A 26,996-nucleotide genomic window follows, 5' to 3' on the forward strand; every position below is an offset into this window, starting at 1 on the left:
CCATTAAACAAATCGAAATCCGGACTGTAAACATATGGAGGGGCAAGTAAAGGTTTATTCCATGCTGAAAAGAGAATATAAGAAACACAACGTTGTGTTTCTTTTCTTCTCCTTTCAGCATGAAATAAACCTTTACTTGTTCCTTTGCAGCCTACGCAAGCTGACGCAGCTACCTACTTGAAGTACTGTAAACAGGTGGGCTTGAATGATCTTTTCATATCTTATATGCTGAGCAGATCTATCCAGACCATATAGATTGGTTGATTTGTAACTCTTACAAATAGTAGATCCAAAATGAAATCACAAAAGGCCCATAACACATACAATGGACAAAAAAATAAGTAGCATCATGAGCCATAATACTGTATTGTAACGCAACGGGGGCTCAGGCGGGCGCCCTTGCCGCATTAAGTCGGCCCCGCACCGTCGGGGGCTCGAACCCGGGACTCCCGCGTCGCTCTGCAGGGACCCAGCCTGGTGAGCTAAAAAGAGATCTTTCTACAGCCCAGTAGCTGTAGTCCTGCTATCACAGGGAAGGGCGGTGACCTCACCTGCTCTGGTACGCCGGCTCTTACACAGTGCCTGTCGGCCGTAAGTGTTACACTATTAATATTATAATACATCACAAAACAAAATCGCTTCTCATGAAAGTCTGAAGGCAGGCGGTGAGGGAGTAATTGAGCTGGAGAAGTGTGTCTTACTGCTATGAGTTCTCGTTCATTCATACTATTTTTAAACCATTGAGCAATATTAATTTGCTTCCCCGTGAAAGGCTTCACGTGTTCTGTAGATGCACATCATTAGACAAGTTGCGTTTTGCCGGACTTGTTGAAACAGCACGCAAAACAATATAAGACGTTCTTTCAGACGGTACCAACAGTATAAGAATGCTTGGGAAGTTCATTATCGGGTAAATATTCTTTTTTTCTCTCTTTGGTTTAGTGATGTTGTAATAAAAATATAGATTTTACCGGTACTGATTGATACAACTGATTAAAGAGTCCCAACCTTTTCGTATAATCGTTTTAAAACTAAATTAATTTTTACTTTTTGTACCGGAGCTTAAAAATCGTTTAGCAATCAATGTTTTTGTCATCGTTATTATATTTGTTCTACTCTGATTTTTAAAGTGTAGAATGTTATCTATAAAACTGCACTGCATACTCTTTCCTAACCCAACTACATTTTTCTCAAAAACAGTTTACATTGAGAAAATATTTTTTAAAACACGTGTTTTTCTCCTACAATCTGTGTGTCTATTCTTGGAAAGAGTACAGATCAACAGCGTCTTGGCCTGCGTCCCATAACTAAGTACTCAAAGAAAAGCTTTGCTTCTTGTATCACTTTAGAAGCAACCCGGTGGCGACTTTTTCTCTTCTCTCTGAGCAAACATGGACTAAAGCTCAAATATGCGCCGCAGTCAGCCGGTTGACATTTCGTTAACCTTACATATACTATAGTTAGTAAATCACATGAAGCTCGGTCACAAGCTGGTGGAGGTGTGCACGACGGGGAGAGCAAATCACTCTCTCTCCTGACGGGTGAGCTGAGGTGTTCAGCGAAGGCGGTCTTCTGATCAGCCAGTGCAAACCTGGCGACTCAGGTCTCTGGAGTACAGCCCGCTTCGAAGCGCACTTTACTGCAAGTCGGCAAGACAGGAGGAATTGACTTGTAGCCAATGTAGTCAGAAGCTGCTTTTAGTGTTAATTTTGAGATCGTCAGCGGCGAAGTCCTTTCCGAAACCCACCCCGAGCCCATTGAGTGCGGAATAAAGACGGGCAGAAGCTGAGACATTATCAATTTACCTCTGATGTTTGAGAAACTGCTGGGAAATTCCGGCTTTTCCTCCTTTTTACTAGCTGCATTGGGATTAGCAGCACAATGCGACCGCAACTGGGAAGTTACAAATTAGGCGATTCAGGTAAGATCCACCGATTATTGTGTGGTGTAGCTTCTCGAGAGGGAAATGTAAAGTTGTTTTTTGGAAAGGTGAGTTAAAGGAGTGCTGTACACACGAGCGTCATTTTAGAGGTGGACAATCGTAAAAAGCAGTTTGAGTGTGACATTGTACCTAAACGTAATTAAGCAATCAAAATTTTACTGCTCGTCGATAGTAAAGTGCTGAATGTGCCTTTGCCTTTATGGAACAACTGCGATCTAAAGTTATGTAATTGCTAAACATACATTATAAACATATTTGCATATCAAATGCAAATACGCATTTGGTATGAATATTTGGTAAATAGCATAGGCGAGTACTGCATTTTATCTTACCGGACAAATAATCGGTATTCATTTAATATAGTACAAGTAAATTATTTTTTATAGTCTGCTGTGAATAGGAATAATCAACAGAAGTCCGTTTTTTAATTAATTGAATTTGTATATTTTATGAGTGTATTTATAATTTTGCAACTTCTTAAATGTTGGCAATTAGAAAAGGATTTCGAAAATGGACAGTTAACCTGCAGTATGTGGGTGCATGTGGAAAATACTGGCGTGCATTTAAAAATAAATAATTTAGAATATATTTATACTTTGGAAATATATTCCTGACAGGAATACCTATACCTGTTATGCCTATATATAATTTTATAGAAATAGGCTGCTCGATATTGTGCAAAAGTAACCACATTAGGCTAACAGGGAAGTACAATGTAGTTGTCTGTTTATCTGGTAGCACTGCTAGAAGATGATTATCACAGAGGAGCAGGAGTATAGGATGTGGTCAGCCGTCTGCTCCTTGCCATCGCCGCATTCGCAAGTTGGGTCATCAGTGAGACCCCACTTGTGTAGGGTGGCCCGGAAACGGCCATGTCCGGTTCTTAGTCGGTTCAGCTTGACCCAGGCTTGTCTGGGTAGGTCATTTCCAGCGGGTTTGTTGGATACATTGTCAATAAATTGTTTCAGTCTGTGGTTATTATTCCACGCGTCTTGCCACTTTTTGTTAGCCCAATTAGTGCCATTGTCATTGTTTGCTTACAGAGGAACTGTGACATGGGTTAAACATAAGACATTAGAATATAACTTGTGTAAGTTTGTTCCTGAAACCTGAAATATTTGTACAGGAAACATGTGTATTGTGCACTAATTCAAGTGATTTTGCATTAAAGATTGAAGAAAGAGGTGTTGGTAAATAAGTATAATAAACCTTTTTTATTTTCAACTTTTTAGCCAAACAATATTAAGAGCCAAGCACGCGTCGGGACTTGACTGTTAATATTTCTTTGCTGTGATTTATTTGATCATGCTGTGTCATTAACAGATCCACACTGTTCAAACAAGTGTGCAGGGCCGACCGCCAAGGGAATACTAGGGATGTGTCTGCAAATCAGTTGACCGAATCCCAACATTTTAAACTGAATTTCAAGAAGCAGTCAAAAACTTGGCACGATGATACTGTATGAAAGGTATTTGAAGGAGGGAGTGAATGTAGGATGGCAGCTTTAGACAGCAGGTTTCTCCACTGTCTGTTCTTGTACGTTTCTTGCTGTCTTAAGTTGAGGCCTGACAGCTTCCATGCCTTCTCGTTGTGGACGTTAAGCCGCTCTCTCTTCAAAAAGCTCCTCGTCATCTGCTGTCCTCTCTTGCTTAGCCCATGCCTTGCCGTGATGGGTGACAAAGTGGAAGCACGCCACCGCGGCTCTGCCTCGGTCGGTCCCGATGGGATTTCCGCTGGCGGGGCCGAAGGTGATGCCAAGGAAGGAGGTCGGCGCTCCCCGCCGAGGGGCCAGGGCAGCGACGGTGTTCCGGAAAAAGACGCTGTAACTCAGGAGGGCAGCTCCACCAAGCTGTGTGGATACCTCCACAAGCTGGGTGGGCCTCTCAGGGCCTGGAAGTCCCGCTGGTTTGCCTACGAGGACAAGAAGTGCCAGCTGTACTACTACCGAACTCCCCAGGACATAAACCCTCTCGGCAGCATAGACCTGACCAGCGCCACCTACAGGTACCCTCTCCAGGCGGAGGAAGGCACTTTCCACATCCAAACCCCGGAGAAGCTTTTCGTGCTGAAGGTAAACTTTGTGTCAGTGTGTTACTTAATAATCACCATTGTTATTTCATATAGCGCCCTCACAAGTGGCTTCTCAAAGCGCTTTACTGTAAGGAAAAAAGCACACAAGGAGAAGAAACAGCAGAATTATACAGCTACGACAAAGGGTTTGGAATGTAGTAGGAAAACAAAGGTGCAGACACAGAACCAGTAAAATGAAGGAGCTCAGGGAAGGTGACTCCTTGATATCCTTAGGGATAGAGTTCCAGAGCTTTGGGGCACAGCAGGAGAAGGCCCAGTCACCCATAGAGTTTAGACGGGATTGGGGAACAGACAGGAGACCAGAATTAGACAAATGAAGACTGTGAGGTGGGGAGTAGGATGATCGTAAATCAGACAGGTACTGAGGTGCTAAACCATTTAGAGCCTTATAGGTGAGCATGAAGTCCACACAAAACCTGATAGGAAGCCAGTGCAGTGTCTCCATGACAGAAGTAATGCGACCACGTGCACAAGACCTTATCGTGATTCTGGCTGCTGAATTCTGGACATACCGGATAGGTCTCTCAGGCTCAGGGTTTGAAGATACCTAGCTTCTGAAGCATGCAGCTTTATAGTTCTTCAAAACCAAACTGTCACTACTGTAGGCCAATTTGAAAGCTCTGGAGTTTTACTGGAAACCTGAGAAATATTTAGACAAAAAAAAACCTGGATCTGAAAAAAATAAAAATAGGCAACAAAAAATGGATTCAAAAACATGCCTTGAGGAAAAATATATAAAAATCACTTCCAACATCACTTTTCTACAGTTTACGCTCCTATGTGGTTATTTTTAGTTAGCCTGTATTATGTAACACAAGGGAATTTCCCTGTCTTTAATGTTAAATGCTTTTCAGATTTCAGATGACTGGCAAGAAAGTGTGTCACACTTGCAACAATACTTCAGCTGTGATTAACTCTTTTTAATACATATTTTTCAATTTAATACTTCATGCAGGAAGTTCAGTTCTCACTGAATAATGTACACTTGGTTTTATTCATTTACACGGGCTATTTATTTAATTACAGAGGTTATTTCCTGTCCTGTGTTTTTTTTACTGGATTGAAAAATAACAGAGCTAATAGGATCCCCAGAAAAGAGCCAGCAGGAAGTGCCACACGTATCAAAGCCATTGAAGCAGATATTGCACAACTCTGGGAAATTCTGTCCTATATACCCAATTGCTTAATTCAGCCAGAAGATTGCAGTGTTGTAACAAGATTTCATAGTTCATTCACACTTTGTTTGATCTCAGTGTATTAGCGTAGAAGTAGGTCAATATCCTATCATTCCACTGCTACTGCTGCAGAAAGGTTAAGTGGCAGTGATGGCCAAGAGAGTGAAAAAGATTAGTGAACTGACAGGTAAGGACCTCACTTCACCTGTGTGAGTAGTAGGTTGAGTGTTGTAGAGTGTGGTCATTCCTATTAATACGTTACCTGAAGGAATGGAGGGCATATATAGCAGGGGTGGCCAACTCTTATCGCAGAGAGACACAACCCAGTAGGTTTTATAGCTCACCCTTAAATTATCCATTTCTAACAACTATGAACACATTTAAGCAGGTGATTTGTTCAATTAAGTATATATCCTTTAAACCCATATACCACAAGCTACTGTAGTCCTATGGTGCTCGTCAATCTTGTTTGTCTTTTTGTTAGCTAACTGAATCTTAATTTCTTCAAGAGCCTCACCCAGCTGGTTGGGATCCCTGTTCTGTATGTCCTCAACAACTTTGTGTGAATAATAATAATTCTCTTTTATTTTCCATTTGTGACCTTGTTTCACTCCTGAAACCTGAGAACTGCCCTGGAATGGCACTTTTGATATCTTTTAGGCTTTTGTGCCCTTGGATTAAATCTCCTTTGTTCTAGGTAGAAGAGATGTCTCTACTTTACACAGTTTGTATCTATCCATGCCCTGAGACCAGGAATAATTCTAGTTTCTCTCTTTGAAAGCTTTCTAAGGAAGTATATTATCCTGTTTGTGGCATTGTGAATCACATATTGCATCCAAGTTTCAGAGCTGAATACAAGAGCAGTTACAGAGCAGGACAATCTACACGGGAGTTTCCATACAGCTTCTTCCTTGGGGTGACGGCACTAATGAGCAGGGTTGATGGGCATGGAAGAACACATTTTGAAAGAGTGGCAATGTAACAGAAGTGAACAGAGTTGGGCTTGGTGGTTATATTTTATTATAGAATATTTTATAGTAATATACAAATAAAATATTATTGTTTGCACAACACTGTTCAAATAAATGCATATTATGGTGTTCAAATATTATTGCGAGCACCACGATGTATAAGCACTGTAAACTGCATCCATTGTGGAAGAAATGCACACTGAAGAGGAGTTTTTGTGCATTTTCCAGTTTTGTGGTAGAAAAGACGTCAACAGAAGCCTGTTTCCATTTTAACTTATCTTTTCCACCTAAAGGAAAGCAAAAAAGCACCAAGACAACCACCCCACCCTGGAAAGGAAAACCTTCATTCCCCCACACCCAGAATGCTTTGCCCAAACCAAAGTTTTTCGAAACATCCACTTTTGCATGGAGTGACTCTGAGCCATGTTAGAGGATTTTTAAAAATGATATATTGTAGACTTTTGAGTAGTATTTTGAAAGACTTTCTTTAATGAAGCTTTCCAAGTGAACCAAAGACTGTCAACTTGTGGCTTCTTCGGATTGATTTTTGTCCCTCGATTTCTAAAGCTAAAGCAGGGACGTATTGAAGGCATGAATCTGTCGAAAACATTTACAACATTTACTCAACATTTACTACTAACATTAACATACACAACTAGTATTGCTCAATGTATATTTTTTACTGACTTACACGTACAGAACCCTCCATCCATTTTCTAAGCTCAACCTTTCATCCAGTCCAGGGTCACAGTGGAGCTGGGGTCTAACCTGGCAAGCACCGAGTGCCAGCCTGAAACACACCCTGGACAGTCACACAGAGACACAGACACAAACTCGTGCACACTCGCGCACAATCGTGCACACTCGCACACCAGGGCCAGTTTTCCTAGAAGCCAGTTAACCTACCTGTATGTAGTTGGACTGTGGGAAGAAACTAGGGCCACAGTTTCCTATGATACAAACAAATTCCTATGAAACAAACTGTGATCTGTGATATATTAAGTACACAGTACACTTAATCATCATTGTACTGTGTTGCTCAGTCCCAATCAGGCATTTTGACTGGGTAGGCAGCTGCACAGTAATGAACAGCTGTTTTCTCATGAAGGTGTAAAGTAGGAAATGTTGATCAGGAAGCCTCTTCTAGCCACTTTAATGAGATTTTAACATTTTCATATGTAACATAAGAAATCTGTTATTTTTTACTATACCACTTTCTAAAGTCGCCCTGATATTTTTTATGGATTGACTTAAAATTCCGTGACCCAGGATTACTAATGAGAAAAGTGAAAACAGGACGTTTTCATGCAAGTACAAGAGGGAGGTATTCTGAGCAGGTTCCCCTGACTTTTCTCTTGGCTCACTCCATAGAGATCTGTGAGGCGACAAGATCACTTAATCCAGTTGTTCCTGTTGAACAGTACAGTACCATACCAAGCTGCAGTCCTGAAAAACTTTCTTCATTTGTTTGGCGAAACACTTCTCGTCTTTCTTGTTTTTCTGTATGTCGGCCTTTGCAGCATGACTGGGTTCCTTTTTTCTGCCGACTTTACTTCACTTTTCTGTTTCTTTACTCCATTCGCTCTTTGATACCTTTCAGGAAAGTGTTTTGAAATGTTATATTTCCCACAATCATGGGGACCCATTTTGCAAATGTGCCTTCTTGCTCCTCATTCTCCGAGCAGACGTACATGTTTCCCATTTTCATTTTCATTCAGTTTTTGTTACGGTCGCCTTATGTTGACATTTTCCCTTTCATTCCAGTTGTGAAATATTCTTTTTTGTGATCAACAGCGCATATCATTGACGGAAAGAAAAAAAAAGAAAATATCAGGAAGACGTGGAACTGCTGTGTACAATATGCAAGAGCTCATTAATAAACACAGGAAATGAATACAATTATTTCATGTTTCTTAAAATAGTTCTGTGTACAACTTTGTGTGTCTGAATTAAAAGTACATTAATGAGTGTGTCAGATGAAAATATCATGGTAGTTGGATATCAAAAACAACATCTAAAGCACCCAATTCTTTTTAAAACATAGGATTGTTTGTTAGTATTTATCCGTTGGCATTTAAGCATAAGCAAGCCCAGCCAATTACTCATTGAATGCAAAGTGCAAACTAAATACTTTAGGTTTTCGCCTGCACATTCCTTCACAGACTGCAAGTATGACCAATAAATTCAAGCCCTGACCTATCCTGGCAAGCAACGGGCTCAAGGCAGCAAATTTATCTGTGTGACATGACTGTTTGACATGACTTTGTGCTCCTCAGGATCGTTTCTGGGGTTAAGGAACTGCCTGTCCCAGGCCTGACCTCTGTCCCAGCTGTGCTGAAGTCTCAATGGAGGCTTTTGTTTTTGCAGGCATTGAACCGTGAGGCCATGATGTACTGGCTGCAGCAGCTGCAGCTGAGACGCTTGGAGCACAGTGGCAAACTCACCAGAGAGCCCACCAAGCTGTCTGAGGTCCCACTGGCGGACAGCGAGCCACATGTCCTGTCAAACAGCGGAGGTAAGCCGGGCACATAGGAACAACGCTGTCCGTGACTTCACTTTATCACACGACTAAGACAAAGTGCAGTAAGAGGCAAAACAGCTGCATCGACAAATGACATTATCACGTCTTACATGGCACAGGGCGTTCTACTCCATTAATGCTTGCACAGTGGCTGTCTTATCCTTTCCTTTTTAGGTTTTTCATTCAGATCCAATGAAACAGCACAACAGTTAGATGGTAGATTGTGGATGGCTACAATTTACAGTAGTTCTGTGTATTGAAGCAGTGCCATATGGGAAAGGGTTAATATAAGATAAGTTCACTTTATTAGCCATAATACCCCAGCTTATTCGCATACTCCAGCTTGCTCTCCATGAGACACACAGGCACACAGACAGGGAGAGAAGCTTGGGGTCAGAGCGCAGGGTCAGCCATTTATACGGCACCCTTGGAGCAGTTGGGGTTGAGGGCCTTGCTAAGGGGCCCAACGGAGTAGAATTCCTCTGCTGGCTATGGGATTTGAACCAGCAACCTTCCAGCCACAGGCACAGAGCCTTAGCCACATATATACCATTAGGAGTAATTTTGAACTGCCCGCACATTAGAGGGTTGCTAAGTTGGGGGCGGTGCAGTGGGCGGGGGGATGGGGTGTTAGCATGATGAATTCTGCATGAAAAGTTGGGGTTTAAAGCCCCATATTTACATCCTACAGTACCGGTGAGTGCTAGGAATTGGGGTCTCGTCCATGTCCTGTACTTTTAGTAAGAACATAAGGTTAGGCCCACCTAGCCTGTTTGGTAGTTAATATCTACTTGATCCAAGAATCTCAACTAGCTGTTTCATGAGGAAATTAAGGTGCCTCTTATTCTGAGCTCTAGTAATGGGGAGTTCTTAGATACTGTGTATATATATATAGCTAGTTGAATGTAAAGCATTTTTTATTTAATTGGATGCTTTTTCAGTTGCATTTCCGACATTGCAGTTGAGGATTAAATCAGATTTCCTCATTCGAGTGTTGTAGTCACTTTCGTGGTTTAACAAATAGCTTATCTTAGGACTGTGACAAACTAGACAGATTTGGAAAAAATGTGAAACCTTTGTGGTTCGTGTTATACGTTTCAGGTTTCTGGTAGTCGATTTCAAAGGGAATAGCCATATGTATTTTAGCAGACCTTAGTGTGAAAAATACTAAGTACTTTGTAGTATTGCATGTAGTTTAAAATGCTATGGTTATAGCATCGGATCAGTAACAGGTTGGATCTTGTGTTGTGAAGGGATAGACAGGTTGACACACTCATTTGAGAGTCTACAGATTACATAAAAGAAGCAGCTTTTGATGTCTGCGTGTTTAAACAGGATAAGTGATTCAGGTAGGAAAAGGGAAGATTTTTCCTTTTCTTCTTAAGCTAAAACTCTCTGAGTTTGAAATATCTGAATTCAGGGAACAAGTAAAAGAACAAAAAAGGTTTCACCAACAATACCCAGTAATATTTATTGGTTGTTTTTCTCTTTTGTATTTTTTTACCAAACATAAGAATAAATATATCCCTTGATTTGATGCACAAACATACTTGTTATAATTCTGATGGTAGGCTTAAAAAATCTAAAGCTGTGTATAAATGAAATTGTACAGGAATTGTACTTTTAATAAACGCATATATAAGGAATAGACAGATTTATCAAATTGATTTCCATCCCTTTTATGACATTTTCTAATTTGTGTATATTAAAATGACTGTCAATAAATAGTAAACATATTATTTTCTTTTTTTAAAAGATTGAACTTTTTTAAGCAATAGAATCTGATACATAGTTCCATGCATTCCATTTTTAAAATTTTGAATAGTGCTGAATAGTGGTATTTTGAATAGCTTCTTCTCAAAGTACTTAACAAGACGTAGAAAATGAACAGTACAAGTATTGTAACCTAATGAAATTTCAAATAAACTAAATTCATAAAAACACCATTTTCAGCTAACAAGCCATGTTATAAATGCTCAGTGTTTGTAAATTGTTTCTAAAAAGTGAAAAAAAAGCTGAAATGTGTGAACAAGGTCTCCTTCATTTTCACAGTTTGGGATGATTAACAAGAAGAGAATGGCTTACAAAAAGTGATCAGATACAGTCTAGAGAACAAGTCTAAGCACTGACATTAGAAGAACCTGCCTTATCTGGATGACACATGAACACTGTTACTTTGTTGAACAGCCAAATGAAAGCCAGTTGCGCTAGACAGCATTAATATTGCTGGATTTTATCCATGCTATGCTTTGTCTCATGCATGGCATGCACATTCCCGATTTTTAAACTGTGTCTCTATCAGATTTCAACATCCCTGTCTCTTTACATGTGTTGTTTTAATAACTTAGGAAATGTATTAGCACACCACTGAAGTGGGAAACAGCTTCCTCTTTTTAAAATTTTCCGCAAAAAGGGGGGTTTCATGCTATAACTGTCCCATGTAATATGTCCATGCTTTCATATACTCATATATACAGTATAGAGCAGCATATACGGTATACATTGTGATTATTAAATGAATATAAAAAAAACAGATGTTGACACTAGTTTGTTATGCAAGCAAATTATAAAGATTAATAATTTCACACCGAAACGAAACCAAGCAGTTTTTTTTATTTTCTGGTATACCTTAATAATATGGTAATAATCAAGATCAAACATAGACAATACAAATATCTCCTAATAATAATATACACACAGTATCTATACAACTAGTTCAGGTGGGTAGCTGGGTCAGTATCCGTAGGCTGCAAAGGAACAAGTAATAGGTTTATTCCATACAACTATATACAGGAGACCTAGAATATTACAGAATTCTGTCCTATAACTAAATATACAATACCATAAAACCCCTTAATAAATCAACGGGCCTATGTCCTAATGAAAATGGGTCTTACCTAGTAGTAAATCTCCCATTTAAACCACAGACACAAATTCCCCTGTTTTCACAATATAGGAAATTAAAATTTCCTAACATAATTAGCAAGATGAGGTGCTCGGTGCTAGACAGAATGTGGTCGTAAGACTGTTGGACTGATTTGGGAAAAAATAATTCTCCCATGTCTCAGCTTTGGTGTTTTGATGATTTGATGAAGGATGTTTCTCCTTCACCCTTTTTCCTTTTCTGTTCTTTCCTTTCTTTCCCCCTAATATCTCTGCTCCTGTGCTTATGCTGTGGTCCAGTCTTATGAAGGCTGGCTTAATAACCAGTGACGACCATTGAACATTTATTATTTAAAATGGTGGTCTTCATAATTTACCTGACTAGTTAAGAACTCCCTTCTCATCTGGACTTTCCACTTGGCCCACGAATGGGTATATAAATATTAAAATATTGCAAAACAATATTCATTGTTACCAACCTTCTGTGTAAGATAGTCAAGTTTCAACTTTGGTGAAACTCAGCAGCCTCCCCCCAGTCACGATAATATTGTATCTTTTCAAAGGAAAGCTTTGTAGGTGTACTTTTCCTAGGCTTAAACCAATGTATTCCAACATTTGAGACATTGCTGGATATACTTGCTATTTAACATAGACTCCTACCGTTCTATTTAAAAATGTTTGGCATAAAACACTGTGTTATGTAATGGAACCATCGTGCATTCTACTCTTACTGTTCCATTTAAGGTTTTAAATGCCAGCCTCCTATTTGGTCACTGTGACCCATTCTGTCTACTTCCTTTTGTATAGGAAGTATTTTATGTAATAATCACAGTAGGTGAAATCTGGTTAGAGAGGTTAGTGAGAGGTAGTAAATATACACACATAGATAAATGCAGTTCTTGTGAATGTGGCTTTGATGACCACAATGCTAGATACCGTTGCATACTTTCACAGCAGCTAGTGTGAGACACATGACTTTGGGCTGTGCAAGTACATTTTAGTACCAGCTTCCCTGTTAATTTCTAAAACCTCCTTGCATATAATAATAATTGCTTACACTTATATAGCACTTTTCTGGACACTCCACTCAAAGCGCTTTACAGGTAATGGGGACTCCCCTCCACCACCACCACCCATGTGCAGCATCCACCTGGATGATGTGACGGCAGCCATAGTGCACCAGAACGCTCACCACACATCAGCTATCAGTGGGGATAGCCAATTCATAGAGGGGGATTATTAGGAGGCCATGATTGGTAAGGGCCAATGGGAAATTTGGCCAGGACGCCAGGGTTACACCCCTACTCTTTTCGAGAAACGCCCTGGGATTTTTAATGACCACAGAGAGTCAGGACCTCGGTTTTAAGTCTCATCCGAAGGACGGCACCTGTTTACAGTATAGTGTCCCCGTCACTATACTGGGGCATTAGGACCCACATGGACTACAGGGTGAGCGCCCCCTGCTGGCCCCACTTACACCTCTTCCAGCAGCAACCTTAGTTTTTCCCAGGAGGTCTCCCATCCAGGTACTGACCAGGCTCACACCTGCTTAGCTTCAGTGGGTTGCCAGTTGTGGGTTGCAGGGTGATATGGCTGCTGGCCATAAAATGTAATAATTCATATTGGCCATTCATATTGGAATATGAATAGTGTGCGTGTGATGCATGCATCTTTTCCTGTAAAATACTGTTCAGAACTTCCTGAGAGCAGTTACAATGTAATAAAGCCCCAATGAGCCTCGCGGGTCAGCCCCTATCCCACAGCTACTTCTCCCAAATGAACATTTTAACATTGTTTGTGAACAGTGTTTAGAGCAGTAATGAATGGCATCCCCTTCCATGCTATTTCATGTCCTGCAGTGAACTTTTCTCTTTGGGTTCCTGTGCAGGTAGTGAAAGAGCAGCAAATGCCTGTTCAAACACTTGGCATGACAAGGTGGATTGCTGCATTTGAGCTGCATTAGAAAGAAGGTATTCTCCAGCAGTGTGGACACCAGCTGTACAAAACATGACCCACAAAACCTTACCTCTGGCAGAGTCTTTCAGTTTGAGTATGTTACATTCCTGGTCTCTTGGCCTGCTGCTAGAACATTATTCTGTCTTCTCTTCAATTGGTTCTAAATACTTTTTTGATCTCTCTAGAAAGACCGAAGCATGATCTAAGACCTATCACTAAGGAACTAGTGACCTGTTCATGGTGTCATGGTGGCATCTTCTTACACTGCTGAAGTTACCGTATACAATACACTGATCTCCTGTTTTCACTCACAGCAGGCAGGACATGCTGGATGTACGGTCCACATAATTTTGAATATATCTGGATATGTGTGGCACGATGCATGGTATGACATTTCATATGAGCATTTTATTTTTATTATCTTAGAAAATTTAAATTCCAGAAATTCAGACTTTTGTGCAGATTAGTTAATAATCCAATATTTTATTGCACTTTTGTACAGTTTAGAACTTTGTTTCTGGAGTGGTAATCATATGGTTCCTGTGTGGCTGATCTGGAAATGCAGAGTTCAGGACCCAGGTGAAGTGTTATAGTCCAGAGATCATGTGTTTGAACCATGGCTGTGTCAAGTGCTGGTTTGAACCCTATGCGAAGCGGTAGTACCGTAGGTCCTTTCCCAGAAGGGTTCCATTAAGTACAAAAGTATCCAAGTCCGAAAAACGATAAGCGAAGCCGTAGTCGAGGGATAGACCAAGAGTTTCAAGAGCCAAAAAGTCGATCAGAAGAATAGTGTCTTTCCAAAAAGGTAGGTCACAGGTTGAGCTCGGGAGAGGTTACCTCAATAGTGAGCGGAGACTGAGTGGAGTGAGAGGGTATAAATAGGGAAGATCGTGTGGAATGATAATTGATTATTTAGTGTGTGACTCTCTACGGTGAGAGGTGCTCATGGCTATGCGGTGACATCTAAGTGCCTGCGTGCGGTTCGTGACAGGCTATCCGTAGTTAGCCGACTGTGACTGGACCGTGGCCCCGTAGTTGTCCGACTGTGACTGGCACTCCTACAGTAATGTCGCTCAATTAACTGAACTCTGGAATTTGGTGGGCTTTGTTTAGTGGGCTCCTCCTCCTGCCAAGCAACAGCTTTCTTGTTGCATCTGACTTCCGTTCAGCACTAGCTCTGCTGTAGGCAATGTGAGGCTTTCAGTGTGAGAAGAAAGGATGTGAGCACGCAGTCTTCGTCATTCATATGCTCACAGGAAGGCAGGACCTCCAAGAGGGATGATGCTCCATCCCTCAGGTTTGGCTGCTCTGGTTTACTTAGAAGCATGAGATATCACTGTCAAGCCTGCCTTCCTTTCCATTTGCAGTTTGCCAGCATGTTTCTGATGTCAGAAATGACTTGCAGCCCCAAAAGAACACTGGGAATGCCACTGACATCTTCGCTGAATGTTGAAAATCATACCTGTGTTACTGAGCTGAATTCACTTTATTTTTTATTATAGAGGTGGTATGGTGGCCCAGTGGTTAGCATTGCTGCCTCGCAGTGCAATTCTGGATATGCTGTGGGTGTGAATTTTGTATGTTCTCCCCAGGTTTTGCGTGTCTTTGCTCCTGGTGCTCCGGTTTCCTCCCACAGTCCAAAGACATACTGTCAGATTAATTGGCTTCTGGGAAAATTGGCCCATTGCTTGTTGGGATAGGCTGCACCTCCACCACAACACTGAATTGGATAAAGGGGTTAGGAAATGGATGGATTGATGGTTATATAACTAGAATTTCTTTGGCTTTTATGAAGAGCATATAAATTCTTAAACCTCTGTAAATTGTTTATAAACAGCAGTTCAGCTCAGTTCAGTTTTAAATGGCTGTGGAGCTTTGTAATTTACTTGAGAGTATCTTACATAAAAATATATAACCCTTAATTTTTATTATATTTTAAAGCACTGTATCCTTTTCTCCAAATTATTGTTTGCCATGTTTTCACTAAGGGAATTAATGTTATTTAAAATTTGTCTTTTTCTTTTACATGGGATTCCTATATCTTTCTTTTAAAATTGTAGACATTCTAAAAAAAACATTTGATTTTGTAATTCATGGGCTAAAGTAATTATTTTTTGTTGCCTTGTGGTGTAGATAAATCTAATTCTTGTGGTGCAGATAAATCTAATTCTGGATATTATTATACGAAAAGATCATGACTGAGTTAAAGAAGTCTGGAATCTATTTATGAACCTAAATAGTTTTTCCTTCCATTGTTGGATTTATTTTCAGCAACATCCTAGAATAGCCGCTAGTTTTGAAAACCCAAAGTTTACTTTAAATAAATATGGCACAAAAGAGTTTGAACAATAGACGCCTAGCTTGTAGTAGGGTGGAGCTTTGGTTGGTTATACAGCTGAGTACTTCTTGTATGACCTACAATAGTTTAATGGAACACTAAGACTTTGGTAAAAGAAAAAGTTATTAATAAAGTAAAATGACATGCTTCTTAGCACTATTATTTTTAGACAGTAACTTACAGTATATGATGCATTGCTGTTCCATCATGATCATTAGAAAGTTTAACAGGTTTAATTAGAAAGAGCAGGTTGAGCACTATGTAATTTTCTAAAGCCAGATTCAAATGGTTTAAAAAAAAAGTTTGAACCTGTGAGAAATAGCTTTAAATCGCTGCCAGGGCAGCACTGCACTGCAGTGGTGAATGAAATGGGTGATCCCCACCAATATGTAAAGCACTTTGGAATACAAACCCTATATAAATTCAATGAATTATTAACATTATTAATAATAATTAATATTACATGCCTACTTATCCTCACAGTAGTACACTCTCATGCCATGCACTTCTTTTCACACTCTTAGTCCTACAATCAACAGAGGCAAGGCATCACGTAGAGAAGATAACACTGCATGCCGGATCGGCTTCAGATCTGAAATTTTTGGCGGAACATAAAACCATAAGAAAGGCCATAAGAAAAGAAGAGGAGAGGTGGGCCCTTCTAGCCCGGTTGATAGTCAGCAGTAAATCGATCTCATCCAGCTGTTTCTTGAAATGAGCTATCCTGGACTTCAACAGCACACGACCCTTTTGGTGAAGAAGCGCTTTCCGTTCCCGGTTTCAAATGTGCTCTTCCACGTCGCCCGCTGGTTTGCGTTTCACTGTGAATTCCGAAGAAATTCCCTCTGCTAATTGTATGGATTTCAGCCAGAAAACAAGCAATCGCAGTAATGAATAGAAATGGGGATTGGAGATTTTCAGAAAGCTTCTAATAAAGTTTCTTTGAATTGTTTTTAAGTTTTAATTCTAAAACTGCAGTCACATCCTGTACGTTAAAATTAAGACATGCATTCAAACTGAGAACTTGTTAAGGGATAGCAAACAATATGTACTGGTAAGGGGTAAATACTCAAACTAATGCGATACGATTAGCAGATTACAACAGGGATCCCTACACAATACAGACGATAACTTATCTTAATTTCTATCAATGAGCTCGATTCTGGTATAGTTGAACAATTTTGCGGATGTTACCAAAACAGGAAAATTAGCAAACTCCCTAAGATGCAAGATGTTTGAGAAGAGTTAAATAGAATGTAAGACTGCGATAAACATCTACAATTAAAAAAAACAGCATTTTGGATACATGTAGAAGAAACATAAACTGTATATGAGACATGAGATAAAGATAGGATTCTATTGAAAATACATTCAGTTGTTAAGCTTCTCATGTTGAGCGAAAATAAAACAAAAATTAAACCCCTCCAAATATAGAAAGAATGTATATTTAACAATAGCGGGGAATTTTTTTTTTAGGTACCATATACAATTAAATGCATACAGTGTTAATTTCATTATATAAAAAAAGACTTATTTTGAGGATTTAAGTTAAAAGATAAAACCAATGACAAACAGGAAATCTAATTGTTTTTGTAATTGCGATTTCTGTAAAAAAAAGTTATTGTGCCTCTTAATAGATGGGGTAATTGAAGTGGGTGTTAACCTGCAGAGCTGGTGCACACCTCAAACTTCCTCACAGTGACACAGCAGAGTGTCATCTCCTTTGGCAGTAAAGCAACAGAAGGGAGTGAGGAGGAGACATTTTCTATGGCTACTGTGCAGTTTTTTCACTCATTACACGGTTTATACAGCTTGAGAAAAAGTTAGTGAATCATCTGTATTCCTTAATTGCTCCTAAAGTGTGATCTGATTTTCATCGAATTCATAATAATAGATCAACACAATCTGATTAAACAAATAGTACACAAACAATTGTAGTTTTTCTTGTCTACATTGAACACAATGTTTAAATATTCACCGTCTAAGCTGGAAAAGTATGTGAACTTAATTGGATTCAGGAATCCCATTTAAGAGATGATTTTCAGGTGTGAATATAAAAAAACCCACAAAGTTTGGTTACCAGCAGAGTATACTCTTCACAACACTGATTTGTCGAAGTGAAACTTGCCCCAATCAAAAGAGCTTTCAGAGAACCTCACAAGAAGAGTTGTCAATGCTCCTGGGCTGGAAAGGGTTACAAAGAATTTCTAAAGACTTAGAAATGCCACAGTCAAGCAGATAGTGTACAAATTGAAGAAATTCAGTAGCATGGCTACTCTCCCTAGGAGTGGTCATCCAACAAAAATCGCTGCAAGAGCGAGCTGTACATTGCTCAAGAGGGTGACAAAGAACCCAGAGTAACAGCTAAGGATCTGCAGGCATCTTTTCACTGACTAATGTCTGTGTCATGAGGCCTCAATAAGAAAAACATTGAGTGAGGGTGGTGGCTATGGAAAGGCGACGCCACAGAGGAAACTGCTGCTCTCCAGAAAAACATTGCTGCCCATCAGAAGTTTGCCAAAGCTTTCCACAATGCTACTGGAACAATGCTCTGTGGACAGATAAAACCAAATTGGGTGAAACAAAACACTGCATACCAAAACAAAAACCTCTTCCTAACTGTGAATCATGGTGGAGGGAGCCACATAGTTTGGGGCAGCTTTGCTGTGCCTCAGGGCCCAGCAACATCACACTTTATAGGAGCATTTAATGTATAATGGAATACTGATAATTCAATCCTTTTCTTACAACTGTATGCCAATTATATCTATGGTTGCTAAATAAGAAGCACTCTGACAGTGTAACAAAGTCAACCCAGTGGGTCAGAGTGCTTCGTACAGACAAACCTAAGGACACAAGTGGCAACAAAGTGGAAGTGGACTTGGGACTGAAAAGGGGAGGCACTTTTATTACCAGAAAAGGATGGTGGGAGGTGCAACAAGCTAACCAGACCCATAGTTGATGCCGATGCCCTGGCTTCTTTCAAGAAACAGCTGCATGAGATCCTTTGGATCAATTAACTCCTAACTGCCACAAAGTCTAGAAGGTCAAAATGGCTTCTTCCTGTTTCATATGTTCTTATGTAACCTAACAACACAGCCTGTTTAGTGTCATTGAACTAGTACAAATCTACATAGAAGCCAGTGTGCAAAGAAAAAAAACAGAACAAGAAACATACCACACCCATTACAGTGTAGCATTCCAGGGTGATGTGACTGGAGTTCACGGTGGTCTGGAAAATCTTTCTCTAGTGTTTGACTTGCTTGAGTCAGTTGGAAACAGTTATTGTATTCCCATATACTTAGAAAGTATGAGAAGCCATTGTCTAAGATTGGACATCAGTGTTTTCTGTCATCATTGAGGATGAGCTTTCACCTCAGAATTTAGTGTCATCGTTTCTCCTGATGAGAACATCAGGGTGGGGTTCAATCCTAGACACTCTTCTGCTGGAGCTGGAGCTGCAGCTACTGAGCTAGTTCCAATCCAGTAAGATAGACAGTGGACTATGATGCATAGTCCACACAACTGTATTTACAATGCATTGTTTACCATTCATGTTTCAGTTAAAGAAAAATGTGTAAAACAACATACAAAGTCTCTGAATTGTGTGTTGTTTAAGGTCAATTTGTCATTATGGCCCAAAATACGGTTGGAATAAGGCTAGTGATAATTAAATTGTTTGCTGTAGATTTTAATACATTTATCCTATTATGAAGCACTGGTCCATCATACAAGATGCATCTACTCTTTTGTTGTGTTCATAAATTTATATTTAGAAATACTACATCACCTGCACAAGTCCTTGTGTATTTGAATATGTCTGACTCATCCTGTTATCATGCAATCTTTTAAATTTTGGAAACGTTGCATGCCCCTTCAATACTGGTGGCAGGAAACAGTATCTGCGCTTTGGTAAATTAAGCTAAGCCCGAATGGCACAGAGAGGTCTTCTTTCTGTTGAGCACTGTTTCCCCCTCGCTCAGCACCAGCGTCTTATTTTCAAATCTCTTAACTTGGAAAGCGTTGTCACATACTGTCTACTCCAGAACAAATTTCCATATCTCTGTTTCATGTAATTCTGCAGCAGCAAAAAAAAACACCTGGAAGGAACTTTAGGGCATTGCAGCATCTCTATAAACTTTCAGCACCAGTTAAAAATCATTTTCAACCTGCTAAAAAACATCTCAGATGGCAGTACTCTGTCTACCTACGCAGTCCAGTGTGTTGCAAAGCAGTGTGCGCTGAAAAGTGACAAGTCAGCACCACCCGTCAAGACCAGCCAGGATTAGCACTGTGAATGTTTAACTGGTGTATGGAAGCAGAGTCACTTTACTGGCGTGAGAGGGAGTCTCAACAGTTAATGAGCTGAGAACCAGGTGGCACTTGATTACTCTAAGGCAGCCCTGTATTTTTAGCTCACAGTTACAGCACTGCTTGGCAAAAACAGTGCTAGGAATTTTTTTTCCACACAGACATTGACAAACAGACAAGCACTTCTGTGCCAGAAGCTTAGCTTTTTGTAAAAATGACAGTCTCATCAAATGCATTTTGTTTGCACTAAACGTGGGATGTTTGTTTGTTTGTGTTTTTAAAAAAAATCAGTTTTATCAGGGTAAATTTATAAATTAATCATGGCAGTGGAATTAATATGGAAGTGAATTCCGTCACATTTATTTAGGAGCGTATTGTGATTTTTAAGACCCTAAAGAAAGGTAAGGTAATTGACGTACTGAGCTATAGTTTCAGATGTTACCCATCATGGTGAAGTTGAAAAAGGCTTCGATACAAACCATAAGCCCAGATCGCCTGCCTTTGCATTGAACATAAAGTTTGAGGTATGATTATGAATTACAATTCTTTAGACAGTGTATTAAAGAAGGAAATAAACATTCCAAGAAATATTATAATTCTGCAGGCAGTATCACATTGTAAACACTGGTATATTTTTGCGTAGTCTGTGGCTCTGAACCTCTGTTAGAGTACACACTTTTAAACTTTCTTTCAATTTCTCTGTGGGAGAACTTTTTCTTACTTGTGTCATCCATGCTGACTCATTCGCTAATTATTTTATGTCACCAGCATAGCAAACCTCTCCCTTAAGGCAGGGAAATATTGAGTAATAGCTCTGCACTGCTAAGCAGCTGTTTGGACCTGTCTTTCCAGAAACAGACGTGTAAACCAGTCTTAAACTAATACTTCACAGACGATTTTATATTCAGAGTTTTTCAGGAGCTTAGAATGGGGGACTAGGCCTGACTTATTTTAACTAATAAAAACTGTATAACCTGCCACTTTACTTTGCAAGCTCAGAATATTTAATATTTTAGTCTTTGGTGGCCAAACCTGACGTGAAGTTAAATTGACACACAGTAAGATATGCAGGTCTAGGGAAAACAGACACACAAGTGCCTTGCAAAAGGATTCAGGCTCTTCTAAATGTGTCTTATTTTGTGAAATTACAAAATGACGCACATACATTTTTATAAACTTAATATTTTATTCGAAACCTGAATACTCAAGCTGAAGACTTTCAAGGGTAAGATAAGTTACAGTAAAACTGAAGATAACTCAGCAAAAACTAAAGAGAATAATCTGAAATATGTTGGGAGCATAACTATTCAGGCCTGTGAACTCCATTTTGAGGGAAGCATCTTTGGCAGCAATTACAGCCACAAGTCTTTTTGTCATGGACTGTACCAACTTTACACACCAGTTTGGTGTGATTTCTGCAAGGTAAAACACTGCTCTGCATTGTAGGAATTGGGTAAAACACAAACACAGATGAAACAAAACCCTAACTCTTGAGCTCTAACTAAATTTCTCTTGTAACTGTTCTGAATAGCTTGAGAGGTAAGCTGCTTACTGCCTCCAAAAAACCTACCTGACTGAGGGATTTTACAGAGTATGTCATTTTAAAATATTGAGAACCACTGTTATTGCAGAAAAGCAGAGGCGACTACTAACTGTCGACAAATTTGTGTAGCTTCATTTAGGTTTGTAGCATAGCAAATAGGGTTGATTGTATTTATGTAAGCGGTGTATTATAGTTTTTCCTGACGTTTAAGCCCACATCTGGATGATGTGACGGCAGCCATAGTGCACCAGAACACTTGCCACACATCAGCTATCGGTGGGGAGGAGAGCAGAGTGATGAAGACAGTTCAGAGATGGGGATTATTTGGCGGCCATGATTGGTAAAGGTCAATGGGAAATTTGGCCAGGACACCGGGGTTACACACCTACTCTTTTTGAAAAACTCCCTGGAATTTTGAATGACCACAGAGAGTCAGGACCTCGGTTTTACATCTCATCAGAAGGAAGGCGCCTTTTTACAGTATAGTGTCCCCATCACTATACTGGGGCATTAGGACCCACATAGACCCTACTGGCTCCTCTAATACCTCTTCCAGCAGCACCATTAGTTTTTCCCAGGAGGTCTCCTGTCCAGGAACCTGTTTAGCTTCAGTGGGCTGCCAGTTGTGAGTTGCAGGGTGACATGGCTGTTGACTTAATTCAACAGAAATGAGTCAAAGATTTCCTAAAGGGGAGGAAAGTAAAAGAAAGAAATCAGTTATATAAAAAATTCTTCTGGCCATTTTAAAATTGAATTATGTATCTGTTTTGCATTTGCTGTACAATTGACAACTTATTTTCTGTTTCTGTTCTGTATTTCTTGCTGTTTTAATGACATAAAGTTGTTTTTGCTGTTTTGTTTAGAAACAATAAAATGTACAACACAAAAGAATAATTGTGTGCACCCCGTACTGTATGTAACAGAAAAAGTGCTTGTACAGAAACAAAGTGCAAAAACACATGTAGGTTTTGTATTTATTTTTTGTTATAGTGTTGTTGCTAGAAACATTTCAGTTCTGGCAAATGAGTAAAGGCTGCAGAATCATATTTTCCCTCTCAACAGATTTTATCAGAGTTTGCTCCATCTGCACTTAGTCAAACAATAGTAACTGTAAATTAACACGATGGAGTGTGGTTTTAATTGCAGAGATGCACTGCAACGGTTTGTCAGCAGCATTGAAAATCAAGGGCACCTACTCTGCCTTGTCTTCTTAAAATAACTTCACTGCACGTCGTCACTTTGCAGAACTGCTTGGTTTATAATCTTTCAGTAGTTCGAAACATTAGTGAGCAGATGTAAACCTTTAAGAGAAGGCTTCTTAGAAATAATCAAGTAAAAATACCATAGTACCATACAATCAGTTTTAATTATTATTTGTGGAAAATGTCAGCTCCAGAGCATTAACTCCAAATAAGCATAGGAATCATATAGGCTCACTGAGCATTTCTCCAGTTTGTCCTATGTAGTACAGTAGGCTGGCATGTCCTCCCTTTTCGTAGTTAATGCGCAGTTTGTTGAAATCCGCCACTTTTTTTTCCCCAGAACAATCTGATGACTTCTTACCAGCAGTAAAAACCCCAGTGGGCCTTGTGGGAGAGGAAGCAGCCTGCCTCCCAGATCCATGGCAACAAACAACCCTGCAAAAACTCTCCCTGAAACACCCTCTGACAGAGCTGCAGTAAGTACGCCGGCCACCCCCTGCAGGCCAGGCTCTGACCCAGGACTGTGAAGGGCTGTCAAGTGAACTTTTGTTCTTTACTCAGAGGACACAGAAGAGTGTTTGGGGTATCCTGAAGTGCCCCCCCCCACCCCACCCCACCACCAATCCACATACACCAAAAACACCTTCTATTAACATTCTCAAATAAAGATTCAAAAATGACATTGTCTGAATGAAAGGAATTTAGCAGCAAGGTTGAAATGCTTTATTAATGGTCATGAGCAAAGGATTGTTATCTAAAACTCTTTATAAGGGATGCTGTTTGGCAATGAAAGTAGCAAGATAAAAGCAGGCCCTTATTCGGGGCCTCTATTCAGGTGAAGTCAAATAATTAAAGTGGACAGAAAACCAAATACGTTTGGAGCATCGACTGTATTAAAAGTAGTTTGATTAGTTTGCAGCTGTGCTCAGGTACCCGTCATCTTTCTCCACAGGTTCTGACCTGGCATTAAATTCAATAACAGGGGGATGAAATCCCACATTCAATTCAAATTAAACTTAGCGTGTTTTTTTACAATGTATGGTTGCTGTTAAGCCATTTTCCAGATTAAGATTTATTTATTACAGTATTCATATTCAACCGTAGACCATTAAGGGATATATATTTTGCTTTAAAATCATGAACGCAATCATTCATCTAAAACTTGTCTTACAAGTTCATCAATTCCATTGGTAACGTGATGTTCCACCTCTTATAGGACTTTAATATATAGTACACAATGCAAAAAGCAATACTTGCATCCCAGTGAAGTAATTAGGTCACACGGCTGCAGATCTGGTGCTTTCTCTGGTGGTTGACATGACTACAAAGGAAATATTTGATGAGAGTGATGAAATTAGTAGCAATAGCATTGCAGGGACAATTCAAACACTTAACAAGCAGGAATTCCCCTTTATTTTTAAGACTCAGCCTTTACCAAAACACATCTGATAGTGTATTTATATCTGTTAACTTCTCATGGTCAGTCTTATTGTGATTAATTTGCCACACAAATTGGAGCTATTAAGATCATTTTCAACTGTACATCGCTCTGGATCAAAGCATCAGACAAATTAGTAATCGTGATGATATACAGTTTTGTATACTAGTTTGATGAAAGTCCAATCAATTGTTGTGATACATTTACTTCTATATATATAATTGCATTCACCTCCTTCTTGTGATGTCCCATTTTGAGCACTTTCATGGTTGAAAGAAATGAAATGTTAGTAAAACTTACAAAGAAAAATAGGGGGAAAAAATTGAAATCACCAGATCTGTTATCGGTTGATCTTAACTGCTGCTGTTCATGGCAAAGTTGAATTGTTCTATTTATGGCAATAAAGGTTGACTGTCTTTTTGAAAATAGAAAAATACCCATTTGACCCAAAAGGAAGTTTGTCTTTCAGACATTAATTTTACAGTGTGTGCTATATTTAAACAAGACAACAACAGATGTGGCACTTCCTGTAAATGAGAATATTGATCATCTGCTGCTGTGATTATCGAATACTTAACTCTGCTCAGATTCCTCAATTTGTACTTTGAAGAACTAGAAAAAATGAACGAATACAGTAAATGTACACATATCCTAGATATAAATAACAATATTCTATCATTAGAGCATTTTAAATTCATTTGAAATTATAGTTACTAACCTACAGTACATCTTATATATACTTCATTGCTTTCATAGTCCCACATCTGTGAAAAGGAGTGAACATGGAGATTATTATGGATAGAGATCTCAAACATCCATAAAATGTCAGGAGTCAATTTCAGTTTTCATATGTATTGTAACGAACACAGAGTTCCTAGGAACTGCTGAGAGTTATAATGTTTTTTTCACTTTCTTAAGAAAGTTTCCCCTTTGTTTTTTTTTTAATGTGACCATATCTTTCCGGCTTGATTGCCGGTTTGAAAAGCTAGTCCACATTTTCACTCAGGTCCTCTCCTCACAATGGGCCCTTTTAGCGAAATGGAAGGTTGGCAACATCATTGATTGTCCACAGGCCTCTGGGAACCTCTTTGAAAACATAAAAGAGAAGTTGCAGTGTGTTCTCTGATGTAGGTATTGTCCAATTGACATAGCCCAGTTGTAGAAATGACTTCCACAAATGCTGAAATAGATAAAAAAACAGAAGTAAACCTGCTTTGCTTTATCTTCCCATTGGTTTGCAGCAGACACTTGCCAGGCAGGTGTTCCAGCTTCCTGTTTTCTTCTCATGACTCCTGACAGTGAGGTTCAGGGGTTGCGTTTTGACCCATTTACTCATTATTGTGTTGTATTTGTGACACACAGAAATGCAGTGGTTAGATGTTGCTTTTAAAGATTAATTGTCCTTCTAACTTGGACCTAATTAGTCCCAAGCCAGACAATTTGATGGGGGTTAATTTAGTTAAGGTTCTTTAAAAAATTAAATACAACAGAGATGGCTTTATGTTGTTAAACAGTCAGAAATTATCCAGACCATAGTCTGTAGCAAGAACCGTCCACTCCAGAGAAAGGTGGCAGAAGTAACAAATCAAATCCTCTTGCCTGGTCAAAATATAGGAGCAAAGACACAAAAATGAATTTACCTCAGTCACAAATGTTGAATGACTAATTATACAGGGTAAATCCTCAATATCTGACTATTGTCTTGAGTATTTACTTGCACTTAACGAAGGCACCAACGTATTCCCTCATACAGTATGTAAAGTAATGTTTTATTAATTGTCTTATTTTACAATCATATTAAATCTTGGAAACAAAAGGTAATTGTTTTCCTCCCTGCTGTTTGAATCCCTGAGGGGCTGTTTGTGCTGCTTTACTGTATAAAAGTGATTCTCACTGGTCCTGGAGAGACTCAGCCCTGCAGGTTTTATAGGGGAGTCAGACTCCTGCAAGACCAGAGGCTTATAACTGGTTCAGTGAAGTCATTCAGAACTCAGGTGGATTGAGGGAGATAGAAAAAAACCCTTTGACTCTCTGGGGCCAAGAGTGAGAATCACTTTCATCTTGTTGAACGTCTTGTCCTCAGCCATTGGTCTGTGTGTGTTGCTACTGCTCTGACAGAAACCAGGTGCAGAATATTCGAATCAGTCGATCGTCCCACGATTTCGGATGTAGTGTCTTCCATGTCGAAGAGCCTCAGCTGCCTCCTACTCCATCCAATAAGGAGCTTCTCCCACCAAGGACCGAGGAAAATGCAGGTTCGTCCTTTCCATGTCTATTTTACAGTGTCCATCCCTGGGAAGCTGGAGCCCTGAGTCGTCTTAGAAAAGTGACCACGGCACTCCATAGTTCTCAGGATGGTTTGAAAGTTGAGGTTAATTCCATGCTGATAAGGAGAAACACAATGTTTCAGCTGTTGAACCTTCATCAGGAGTGAGTATTGCCCAAAGCATCAAGCCCTTTTCTTTCTTCGCAAAACCTAGTGCCACTGTAGTGGTGGAGCAGCGGTTAAGGCTCTTGACAGGACGGTCATGGGGTCAAGTCCCGGCTGGGACTCTGCTGTTGTACCCTTTTGCAAGGTACTTCACTCAGATTGTGCCAGTGAATTCCCTGACTGTCCTGGCCGTC

The 26,996-nt window shown here is 39.7% G+C and overlaps 1 protein-coding gene across 2 annotated transcripts in view; it reads left to right on the forward strand.

Moving 5' to 3' along the window:
• The first annotated feature begins 792 nt into the window (after positions 1-792).
• Positions 793-26,996, forward strand: part of tbc1d2 (TBC1 domain family, member 2) — a 40,943-nt gene continuing 14,739 nt past the window's right edge. Inside the window, exons 1-5 of one of the 2 annotated variants that reach the window (XM_088916762.1) lie at positions 793-910; positions 3,596-4,013; positions 8,547-8,694; positions 23,274-23,409; positions 26,490-26,626. In XM_088916762.1, coding sequence (XP_088772888.1) covers positions 888-910; positions 3,596-4,013; positions 8,547-8,694; positions 23,274-23,409; positions 26,490-26,626 — 862 coding nt within the window. In that variant the 5' untranslated portion in view covers positions 793-887. Of the gene's footprint in view, positions 911-1,485; positions 1,922-3,595; positions 4,014-8,546; positions 8,695-23,273; positions 23,410-26,489; positions 26,627-26,996 lie in introns of those variants that run through there. The other variant, XM_088916767.1, reaches the window with a different exon arrangement.

This window comes from Atractosteus spatula, chromosome 1 (assembly GCF_055471065.1).
Source record: "Atractosteus spatula isolate fAtrSpa1 chromosome 1, fAtrSpa1.hap1, whole genome shotgun sequence".
NCBI classification, from domain to species: domain Eukaryota; kingdom Metazoa; phylum Chordata; class Actinopteri; order Semionotiformes; family Lepisosteidae; genus Atractosteus; species Atractosteus spatula.